The following is an 11,793-nucleotide window of genomic DNA, read 5'->3' on the forward strand; positions in this document are numbered from 1 at the left end:
TCCTCCTCCTCCCAGCTTGAGCCACTAGCATTCAAAAACCTCAGCAGCTTTACTACCAAGCAACAACGACCCTCATATAAGTGCAGTGTAGTCAAAAGTACTACATTTGTCTTGGGAATGTAGTGGAGTTAAACTCATTTGTTTCCAAAGAAACAGATTCTCAACTGCAGGTTGTGGAAAACTGTAACTAAGTACAATATTCAAGTCAATGTACATCCTACTCTCCACCACTGAATATGGTAAACACTATCGTACCAAATGAAAAGTATCAGTTTCATCTGTAAACGACAAAAAACTTATTTTAGATTTTTTTTCCATTAGCAATTATAAAAAGCAAAACTATAAAAGAGAAAGAACAAAAAAATGTAGAAATGAAACAGACTGCCATCAAATATTTTTCTCTCTCTCCTTCTATCTCTCTTTCTCATGGGTGTGCACTCAGGGCTCCCTGTTCTCTCCTGCAGACCGGGACCCTGTTGCTCACCCTTCTCAATCTGGTGGGCAGTTCTCTGTCTCGGTTTTCACTCTTCATTATAAAGGAGGAGTTTGGAGCACAGAGGCGCTCAAACCCCAACTGGCTGAACAAACTCAGCCCTCCAGCAGAGACCGTGTGATCCCGGACAAGTAGACTTACCTCAAACATTTCTTTTGGGCAGCAGGACAAACTGACAACAGCTGGTGACATGGCGGTGGCAGGCTGCACGAAATGCATTAAATATATGTTATTCTTCTTTAATTTTATTTTCTGGGTGAGTTAAAAAACATTTTAAGTTTTTTGGATGTTTTAACAAACTTCTCTCTTCTTTTGCTTTGATTAAGCTGCCTAACTGTCTGCAGATGCGCACATCTGCGTCGCTGTGATTCATAAATGATCAGCTGGAGTATATATGCTCCCTGAGCTGCTGTATTAATCATGCTGCTCTGTCTGTGGCTGCTCGGCCTTCGATAGAGGAGGCTCAGCACACAAAACCCTGCTCTTACTCTTCTCCGGCAGTTATTTTCTGCATGGCCAAGCAGCAGTGTAAGGTGGTTTGAAAGAACAGGACAGGGGAGCACTTTGGGGTGGGTGGGCTTCAGCCTCTTCTGTCTTTTCATCTGGATAACGTTGCTTTTCCCCTTCAGCAAGCCTCACATTAACCCCTTTATTATTCATCATAAACTCTAAAAAGGAAGGTCTGTTTACTGCTACCATTAGTGATGGATGGCTTCTTGCTGTTCCAAGGAGACATTCTCCTCAGATTAAACACACCTAAAAAGAGATGAAGCAGAGCTAATACAGATTCTGGGGGAGGGGAGAGCGGTTTCCCCTCTTTAAATTTCCTTTGTTTCCACCTGGTCACCAGATTATAGTTTATGTCTTTGAACCTTTGAAGAGAACAGGAGGCTGATGATGGGCTTTGATTATTGACACTGACATCTTGTTTTCTGAAAAGTTAAACCAACAGTAGTATGAAGCTGTCTGACTTAACGTTACATGGCATCAGACTTCCTGTAGAATTGATCACTTGTGACTTTTCCTTTTGGTATGTCTCTACTCGTCTTTTTTTAGATGAACAAAGTCATCATATCCTGGACACACTACACTTGAGTGTTTCCTCTGTTGGTTCGCCTTTGTCCCTGTCATTGTGCAAAAGAGCTATTTTTCATGTTGTAGGATTGCGTTTCCTGTTTCTTGGAGAACAATAGAGGGGAGTCGTGGCATTAAATGTGCCGTCAACCACGAAGATGAAATAAAAGTATGAACACAGGAAGAGAAATTGCGCCTGATACGATAACGTTGTAACACGCTCGTCAAGATATGTCTGATCTCGGAAATAGAGAAAGACATAAGAGGGGATTAAGTTGAACTGGAGCTGGTTTTGTGAGGATGTGGTCTGCGCCGTAGGTCACTGAGGTGTCACGGTTTCCTTTCATCATTCCATTAAAGGCCACTGGAGCGTTCACTAGCTCACACTAGTGCTGGACACACAGAGAGGCAGAAACATTAAAGGTTTGAACACTGATTTGATCAGAGTCTGGCTTCATGTCGCCCCCGTCACTCTTGTCGTTTAATATTCATGCGAACATCTCACTTGAATTTCAGACATTTTGAATGGCTCTGATCTACCAGAAGTACAAACACATGACTGGGAATAATGAAAACCTCTTTTCCTCTTTGGGCAGCTGGCCGGAGGTGTGATCTTAGGAGTGGCCCTGTGGCTCCGCCATGACAGTCAAACAAGCAACCTCCTCATTCTTCAGTTTGAGGGCCACCAGGCGCCAGGGACCTTCTATATCAGTGAGTAATCACCAATCACAAGCTAATGTTTTCACACAAACACCTACACTAAATGTATTTTTACTTCGTCACTACTTCCTTTCTGACTTCCAGCTGAGGGTAGAGGCCTAACTTGAAAATGCACAAATCAGAGGAACTAAAGCACTAACAGAATAAAACCCAATATACATTACAATACGATATTGCAATAAAATAGCTGTAAGTTGAAAACCACAAGGATTTATCGACAATATTATTTTTCAATCTCCACAGAATTCACGTTTACTGCATTGCCTCCTTATAAAACTAAATTGTCACATGGACCCTTCTTTTTTTCTTTTTTTTTTTAATTAATACACCCGGTTGCTCTGTCATCAATTTGTGCTCCACCTGTTTCCTCACAACCTTGTCTCGTCACACCATGTTCTACACATGACAGGAAGCACACTGCTTCATCTACCACTGCTCCACACTCAGCTTGGGCCATGAGAGTAGGTTACAGAAATAGACCGCGAGGTGACCTCTAAGAAAACACAAGGAAACAGGACCTGTGTAAATCCGCAGCATGACTTTAGTGCGTCTGGTGTTTTTACATAGCTGCAATTTCTAAAACTGACACCGCAAACAATAAATATATGTTTCTACAGAGTTCATGGAGTTGTGACAACCTGTAAAATTATTGGAATTTGAAAATAGCAATTTTTTGGACCTGCAGATACTTTAGAAAAATAAAAAACAGAAATTCATGGAAATTATGTTCAGAGATATTAGAGTATGTGTAGGCTCTTTAAAGACTGACTGAGAAAGATAAGTATTGGTTTATCTTAAAAGAATATTTCAACCAAAAATTTAATTCTGCCCCAAGCACCTTCTTGAGTACAAGAGGATGCTTTTCCAGCGCCGAATCACTTGTTTCTGACTCCAGAACGTAGGAAGAGCTGGTCATGTATATTTAGCCTGAAGCTAATGGGGACTGACAGCAAACAATAGCTAAAGAAGAAAAACTGCCTAAAAATGTCCATTCACAAAATCTGTAGCTCATCATCTGGTCATCCACGCCCTCTTTTTCCAGCCGTATGCTCAGTTTTCCATGAAGACTTTGATTTGGGCTAAAAACAAACTATTGTTTGGGCGCAAATGAGCAGTTTGAATGAATGTGCCAACTGGTTCCCCTTGGTGGTCATTCAGGTTATAGTTTGCTTGTTTGTTTGTTTGTTTTTAGCTCAAATTAAAGCCTGGATTACTGAGCAGGCAGCTGGATAAATCAGCATGGATTATACTGGACGAAGAGCATGGGAATTTGTAAACTGACATTTTTGGACTGTTCTGTTGTTGTTTGTAATTGGTGGCTACGGGACACCATTAGCTTCATGCTAAATATCCCTGGCTGGCTCTTTTATTCCTAAAGAAGTGTTGCAGCTGTATAAGCTCAAGACACCTATTTGTGAGTACTTTTAAGGCAAAATAACATTTTGGATGTGTATCACTTTAATTTACATAAACAAATATTTGTTTTGTATCAAACCACATAGCAAGTCAGTAATTTTTGTTAAATATACTGCGGTAGATGTGTGTACACAGACATTTCAGAAAATATGTGGTCATGAAACTTTCTCTCAAAGGCATTAATTACTGGTAAAAGAAAAAATATGAGTCCTGTTTTTATCTTGTCCCCCAAGTCCTATAACTTCAAAAAGTCCCAGCGCCGATGTTCTATATCAACAGAGAGCCCAGATGTTTCCGACAGATGTTGAGACATATGTGGGCACCAGGGAAACAGTGTGTGAGCATGACACACAAATAAAGCTGTCACCTGCCTTCAGTTGCACGCAGGTTGAAGTATTTGAGCCCAGAATAACCAGTTCTACTCATGCAGAAAAGCATGTTTTCCATTTATCTGTAACAAAGAATCAGGATTATGTTCCTCAGGGTTTGTCCTCCACTCCACAACAGCCATAAATCTCCATCATGTTTCCTTCGCTGGCCTCAGTAATCTGGCCCAGAAGCCTACAATACATGATATGATTGGAACATTTCAAAGCTCCATCATCTCAGTTTGTTGTGGTGGTGAACTCCAGTGAGCCCATTAATTTACATTCGGGCCTTTGCTATTCTCCCATACTTCCCCCTCATAAGTATATGGAGCGAATGCAAACCCGGGCTTTTTATAGAGGAAAGGCACATTTGTGATTTTAAAGGCAGGGCGGCAAGCGAGGCCCACCCAGGCGAGATCAAGGCAGCGTTTCTGTCTTTGCCCCTCCCTTGAACATACGCCCGTGCATAATTCAAATAACCTCGTACATCTGCACATTACCCCTCAAATTAGAGTTTAGGATGGATGTTTTTAGCATGCTGGCACACCAAAGTGGTATTTATGTGAGACTGAAAGTACACATTCTCCTAACTCATAACCAGTGCCTGAAGTCATTAGGTCTACTGGTGGCAGATTTCAGTCGTCAGATTTATTTCGTGCTGCAGTTTCGTGTATGAGAGGAGATGCAGTCACAGCTTTACATATTCACATTGGCTTGAGGTACTTTTCTGCTTTATTTTATAATAACTAATTTGTCATATGAAAGGTTGGTCCTGCAAGATGTTTTACGTCTCGCTCAAAAAGCTTCCTCAATTCAGAAGAGAACTGGCTTCAGTTGGAACTTAGATACAAACAATAGCCTGACGGCCAATCAGATACTTTTAAAACTGAAAGATGAGATGGTTCACGCTTGGGCTCCAGGCCCACGAACCTCTAAATTTGGAAATAAAAGATCTCACAAAAAAATCAATAGAGACAGCAATATGGTGAGGAGTCTTTATGTGAATGTTATCAAGCTGGATTCCAAAAGAGGGCGCTGTCTCCAAGTAGCCCAAGGGCCTCAGTCTGACTCCTGCTTACTGGAGTGACAGGCTAGCAAGCAGTTCGCTGTTTGATGCGAGGATCCGAGCGAGGATGAAAAGTTGCCGCAGTGACGCATTTTTAACCAAGAGCTAACATCGAAATATTTTGTTACGTCTCAGTCGTTTGATATTCAGAGCGACTATTGTGGTGTTCAAAGAATACAACATTAAGACTAATTTTTTTTAACCAAGAATGCTAACCACATCACAAACTTGGCATCACAAGAAAAAAAGATTGAAATGATGAAACTGTCTTCCAACTTTAACACTTGTCACTTAAAAGTTAGCTGTCACACAAGCTTGAAGTTGCCTAACTCAACGGTGTGGCCCCTCACTTATTGGCCCTCTGGAAACAGATTTAGTGTTTTAGATAGGAATGCTGTTGTCTCAAGTCTCCTAGGTACAGAAACCTGCTGTGTCCTACATGAAAGTAGATATAAACAAAAGGTCAACCCTGCTTGCTCAATTTCACTTATTCTGAAGTATTCTGATTAAGTTTGAACTGATTTTTGTGTGAAACTTCTTCTTTTTGCATTGAACACACATCAGCTACTGTAAAGTGGGCTACAAACTTAACTCAGTGGATGTTATATTCCCTGCAGCTGGACAGTGAAAAATAGGACATACAGTATCTGCTTTCTCTCTTTTGTTCTTACATACAGCATTTCTGTTCTATACGTCAGGGGAAAGGTATACAGTATATATATATATATATATATATATATATATATATATATATATATATATATATATATACATATATATATATATATAGACACCTTTTACTCTTTATCCCTCACCACGTATCCACATATAGCAGACTGCGTTCTTCGGTTTATAGATGCCAAGCTCCGACAGCGTGGACATGACCTAACACCTCATTGTTTTCAAACAGCAGATAAAAAAAGGAGGGAGAAATCTAAGTGGGACTTTTAGCTGGGGTTCACCCCCACCCCCCTTCTAGAGATTACACTGGGAGACAAGAAATAAATGAACTTCCCCGGTGGTATAAAATTGCCTGTCTCCTTCACAGTCTCAATGGCCTTCAAACCTCAAAGGGTGTTGTCATAGTAATGGAAGGCAGTGGAAGTAATGCCTGCTTTGCTGCCTAGACGGGCTACTGGCCCCTAGTAGCTGCTTCTCACTTCAACAAAAACCTCAAGCCTTGAAAAAAATAGAGGGGGGTGGATTTTAGATGAAAATGTGTGTGTGTGTGTGTGGGTTGTGCATGATGTGTGAGGTGTGTGTGTGTGTGTGTGGGGGGGGGGGGGGTTGATGGAGGACCGTAGACGTCTGTTTTCACCGGCTTCCTTTCAGAGCTCTCTGTCAGGCCGCATTAGAGGCTGTGTGTGTGTGTGTGTGTGTGTGTGTGTGTGTGTGTGTGTGTGTGTGTGTGTGTGTGTGTGTGTGTGTGTATTTCAGCGTGTATCAGAATAGAAACTCCTGAAACAGACGGGCTAAAAGGATTTTACTTCTCAGGTAGTGCTGCAGCAGAGTTTTACAGACTGATGTTAAGAGAAATATTGTGGCTAAACTGCTGAACTGCACAATCAGTGGAACTTTAAACTGTTTATTTATGTAGGTCATTCATGTTTTTCAATTCCTGTTGGAGTAGAGACGCCTTCATCGCTGGCACATTTCCTGCAGTCACTTTGATGAAAACATAGGACTCCTTAATATAGTTTTTTTTTTAAATTAACAAAAATTGAGTGTTGAACTAAATAGTGATGTATGTTTTTTTTTTGTATACAAGTTATATAATTTCTTTTGTTTTTTTGCCTGGATTCTCTCCTAACAGCCTGGTTAAATACAAGGAAAAGGCAAGTTGTGTCTCAGATTTGTAGCAACGAGCTCAAGTGAATCAAATTTGGCAAGCAGAGGTAGAATGGACCTCACGTTTACAAAAGTAGCTTTGCTATTTCACTTTATTTTCATTCCACTTTCTAGTTCAAATCCACTTATAAAGAAACGCTGCCTTTTTTCCGTTTGTTACTTTTGCAGAAAACATTGAAATTATAGAAAGATATCTAAATACTTCTTCAGTAGCTGCAGCTTTAGCAATGCGAAAAATGCACCACCCAAAATCTGATGCCTTTTATAATCTGTTAATTTCATGTTAGCAGGAACATCTATATTTACTCTAAATCTCTGAATCAAACTGGCTGTACAGCAAACACAGCAAATTTATTTCTTGCTTCTTCTGTCTGTGGCCGGTGCATTTTTTTTCCTTAAACTGCATAAAACCGAATCCAGGCCTCAACTGTAACTGGACTTTTAATGTGGTTCATTCCTGCAACAACTGGATTGTGAAAAAGAAGGGAACAATGTGTATATTGGCCAGTTGTGTGTGTGAATGGTGTCAGACTCCTCTTTTTAAGTAGACCAAGTTGTCTGTGAGCTCACATGGTTCCTCTGTTTCCTGGGGAAGAATAATGCTCAGGGTCAGAGGTCAACGCAGAGAGAGGTTTGTCAGGGGGTTGGGGGTATCTGGAAGGCATTTCCTGGCTGGGCAGCGCCGCCCATCTCTCTCAGGATCCAGGAGCTGTTTATCTCCAGGATGTCAATAATGTCATGTCACCCTACAGGGAAAGCAGAGGAAATATCCAGGAAGTCCATTACCAAACAATGTATGGATCAATGAACGGGCAGCAGACATGCTGACACTCCTGCCCCCTGGTGGTGCTGAGGACTCAACACCACCGTTACTTTGTGTGCGTGTGCGTATGTACATGTGAGATCTCATGTTGTCTCTGTGTTGGCAGGTGTGTACATACTGATAGCTGTTGGGGCCATCATGATGCTGGTGGGCTTCCTGGGATGTTACGGTGCCATACAGGAATCCCAGTGCCTCCTAGGGACGGTGAGTGCTTACAGGGTTTCTGTTTTAAACTGATATATCGGCTCAAATACTTACGGCTGTTTTTATTCTGCAGTTCTTTTTCTTTCTGGTGATTCTTTTTGCTTGTGAAGTGGCTGCAGCCATCTGGGGCTTCATGAACAGAGACACAGTAAGAAACACACTTGCAAACACACTTCGTAGGGTATCTGCCATTGACATCCCTTTACCTCACGAACCCCATTACCTGAACCTTAACAATGACACCTAAATGTCTAATCCCATTTTTGACCCTAAACATTACCAGATCTTAATTCTAACCCAAATCTTAGAACACACAGATGTCATGAAATGAGAACACACCACAGGCCCTCTCCTCTCTTCCATATTTCTTCCACCTGCTCCAGTGAACCTGCTGTTGTTTGCCTCTGAAATCCTCCCAACTGTCCACAGATCTCCAAAGAACTGATCAACTTCTACGACTCAGCTTACATCAAAGCTGTGGATGTGTCTGGGTCCCCCAGCAAAGACGCTGCCATCAAGGTGCTGGATGTGTTTCACACTACGGTAAGCCACGATGCAGTACACTCCTCTGGTTTTTATCATGTATTTTAAGGGATGCAAATATTTATTTTGGCTCTCGGTCTCCTCAGCTCGACTGCTGCGGTAAAGGAGACGACACTGCTCTTTTCAGACAAGTCGCAGGCACTTTGTGTCCTAGAAAGTCTCTTGAAGATTTTCTGAAATCTCAGGTAACACACGCTCCTGTTCACTCCCCGTCAGCATTTCGCTTAGGCTACAATGGCTAATTCAGTGTGAAGTGTGTTTTCATTTGTTTCTGGAGAGCAATATCACTCTGACACATTTACATTCTCTGGTTATATTTGTCAGTGAGATTTGTTGACAGCGTAGAAACCAGCCCTATGTGTCCTCACCACATTATCATCGCTAAACAAATTACCAGGAGACAAATTGTTCGAAACAAATACGGACAAATGTGAAGTTGTACTTTGATGAAGTCTAATTTACATTCAGAGAAGAGAGAATGGATGTCAGAAAAGAAAATTCATACCCTCATTCAGGTTTATGAATAAACTAGATTGTTTTTGTGAATAAATGTTGCAAGAATTGATGGGGAGATGTGCCAATGTCTTCTTCTCCTCCCAGAGCTGTCACGATAGACTGATCGAGCTGTTCTCTGAGAAGCTCTACCTGATTGGCCTGGCTGCCTTAGTGGTTGCTGTCATCATGGTGAGTGTCAGAGACAGTAGAAGTGTGGCTGGATATCTGATACATCAGCAGACTCAGCGTCATTAATAATGCTAACAACACAAACACTGATTTCCCTTCTTTCGTTTTGGTTCATGTAGATCTTCGAGATGATCTTCACCATGGTTCTCTGCTGTGGGATCCGCAACAGCCCCGGCGGCGCCTACTGAGAGTCAAGCTCACGACCAACAACAGTCCACATCAATTATCTTTGTTTCTATGCAGTAGCTCCTCTTTCTCATCTCTAGAACTCTGCAGGATGGCTGTTTCTGCTTCTATTTTATACTAGAGCACCGTTTGTTTTTAACTTGCTAATGTGTCATCTTGCTTACACACGTCGTCTTTATCAAAGGACTCTTTGAATCATTTATACAAGCAGAGTGTTGTGAAATAGTTCATTTAATTAATGCATTAATTGTGTTTTTATGTATGTATAAATTGTATATATATATACATGTTGTATGTTAATAACAGGAGAATCCCTGTTGGATTGTTTGCTGTGTGTCCCTGCAGTGTGCCAGTATTATATAATTTAAGCAGCAGGGTTTCAGTGGTCCAGGGTAACTCACTGCCTTACTATCTCATTATTATTATTATTATCAATATTATTATTATTATTATCATTATCAGGTGGGGGGCAGTGTGTGTGTCTTTGTGTCGAATGGACCACCCTCATGCTGTATTGCTAATCTTTGCCTCCTCCTTAAATCCTGACAGAAACAGTTATAGTTTTCTCACTCCAACTGTTTTTATAATACTTACTATTGTCTGACCTCTCTCGTGTTGTTTTGGTGGAGCACAGGCTGCACCGGGGGTTTCCAAATTGCTTGTAAACTTTTACAATGAAGCAATATATCTTGACTTATCTGTAAATTATGACATGTACAATCAAACAAAGGTATCACCAATTTGACAACCACGGTATTTTGCTAAAAAAGAAAAAAAGAAAAATAGAAAAGAATAGGAAATGTCAAGGAAATAAATAATTTTGTGTCTTACGATTGTGTATTTGTGGCCAACTTTATTGTGACTCACTAGATCCTCTTTTTTTTTTACCCCTCATAGAAATCCTGGGATGAACACTTATTGTCCAAGGAGATAAAAATATAAACTTTGTACTTTGCACAGTTCAAGCAGATTAATGAAAATCAAGATTTTTTCCCGTTCATTTTCTTTGGGAATCTCTCATAATCGTTTTACAGCAAACTGCAAAAATAGCTGCACCTACTGACAATTGTTGTGATTGCCAGGTGTCACCACTGGAGGGCAGACTGGCGTCATCTCCTCTGTAAGCCAGCCCAGCAACCATCTTTCCCATTACAGCGCATTAAAACATTGACTTCCATTTCTGACACTTTGGCAGAAGACACGCCCAGTTCATGTTTGTTCTGATTTGTCACAAGAGAAAACAGGGCAGACATCGAAAGTGACAAACTTCCTTTTGAAAGTGTTCTATTTGTCATAGCTTGTTACGAAAAGAAGGCTGTAGAGGACAGTTTTTGGACTTTCGTCACATTCGCTGGCAATTTCATATTAATGTATTTATCAACCAATATGGGGTGATATGCATACCTACTCATGGGTTGGTACTTTCAAAAAACAAAAGACTCCCCCCCTCCCACACACACACACACACACACACACACACACACACACACACACACACACACACACACTCACACACACACACACACTCACACACACACACACACACACAAAAAGCCGGCCATGCAGGGTCATATTTTGCAACATCTTCATCTATGACATGCATTTAGAATGCACCAAATCAACTACATATCAACACGGTTGTAGCCGTTGGTTGCTATGCTGCAAATTTGTATGTTCGCTTGCACTTCTAATTATTCTTCAATGTCAGTTTGCATCGTGATTGAAGTTGTCTCAAATGTAGGTCCTCTCTGAGTCTGCAAGCCCAAATTTAAATGCGGTTCCTGTAGATGTTCTTGTCACCTGATGACTGCCCCGAGCTCCTACTGTACGCTGGAAAACCGCCAAACACAAGAGGAGTAAATCAGGTACATCACCAGCGACATGGAGTGTGAATGATTGAGCAACCGAAACATGATTAAGTTCTGCAGTATATTGTGTTTCCTGATAAAGATCGAGCTTTGTTGCTAAAAAAAAAGAAAAAAAAGAAAAGCTTTTGCAGCTTCTGTTAAACCACTCTTTTACATACATGTGAATAGTGCCAGAAGCGCTGTGCTACCTCCATCACATTGCTGTAACATTTGGTTGTTTGATCATCTGAAATGAGGAGAGATAACCACCAGCTCACAGTAGGTTTAGAGTTGCCCACAAATGGCCAACACACCAGCTTTGCTAATAAATTTACTATCAGCGAAGTCTAGTTGACCGTTGGATCTTTCATTGTATTGCTGTTACAATACACCAAATACATGAAAACAGTCTTTCCTGAGTCATTCGTTGGTTTGGACGCTTGGAAAAAAGAAAAAAACTAGAACATTCCCTGAAAACGACTGGGTCTCTTATGTTGTTCTACATAATGCCATTTTAAGAA

At 41.0% G+C, this 11,793-nt stretch overlaps 1 protein-coding gene across 1 annotated transcript; it reads left to right on the forward strand.

Annotated features, from left to right (window-relative positions):
• The first annotated feature begins 544 nt into the window (after positions 1–544).
• On the forward strand, positions 545–10,275 carry LOC147259014 (CD81 antigen-like). Its single transcript, XM_086207821.1, has 8 exons — positions 545–749; positions 2,164–2,278; positions 7,915–8,012; positions 8,086–8,160; positions 8,442–8,555; positions 8,642–8,740; positions 9,156–9,239; positions 9,359–10,275. Exons 1-8 carry the CDS (start codon positions 684–686, stop codon positions 9,425–9,427), a joined length of 720 nt encoding a protein of 239 aa, XP_086063947.1. The 5' UTR covers positions 545–683; the 3' UTR covers positions 9,428–10,275.
• The last annotated feature ends 1,518 nt before the right edge of the window (positions 10,276–11,793 follow it).

This window comes from Aulostomus chinensis, chromosome 7 (genome assembly GCF_037954235.1).
Source record: "Aulostomus chinensis isolate RoL2024-O1b breed Wild chromosome 7, RoL_Achi_v1.0, whole genome shotgun sequence".
In the NCBI taxonomy this organism is placed as follows: domain Eukaryota; kingdom Metazoa; phylum Chordata; class Actinopteri; order Syngnathiformes; family Aulostomidae; genus Aulostomus; species Aulostomus chinensis.

What these genes read in the sequence shown, in the direction of transcription:
- LOC147259014 (XM_086207821.1), top strand. Translation starts at nt 684, where the DNA reads ATGGCGGTGGCAGGCTGCACGAAATGCATTAAATATATGTTATTCTTC. An exon ending in TCTTTAATTTTATTTTCTGG is followed by an intron (nt 750 to 2,163) that starts GTGAGTTAAAAA and finishes CTCTTTGGGCAG; the next exon opens with CTGGCCGGAGGTGTGATCTT. An exon ending in GCTTCATGAACAGAGACACA is followed by an intron (nt 8,161 to 8,441) that starts GTAAGAAACACA and finishes AACTGTCCACAG; the next exon opens with ATCTCCAAAGAACTGATCAA.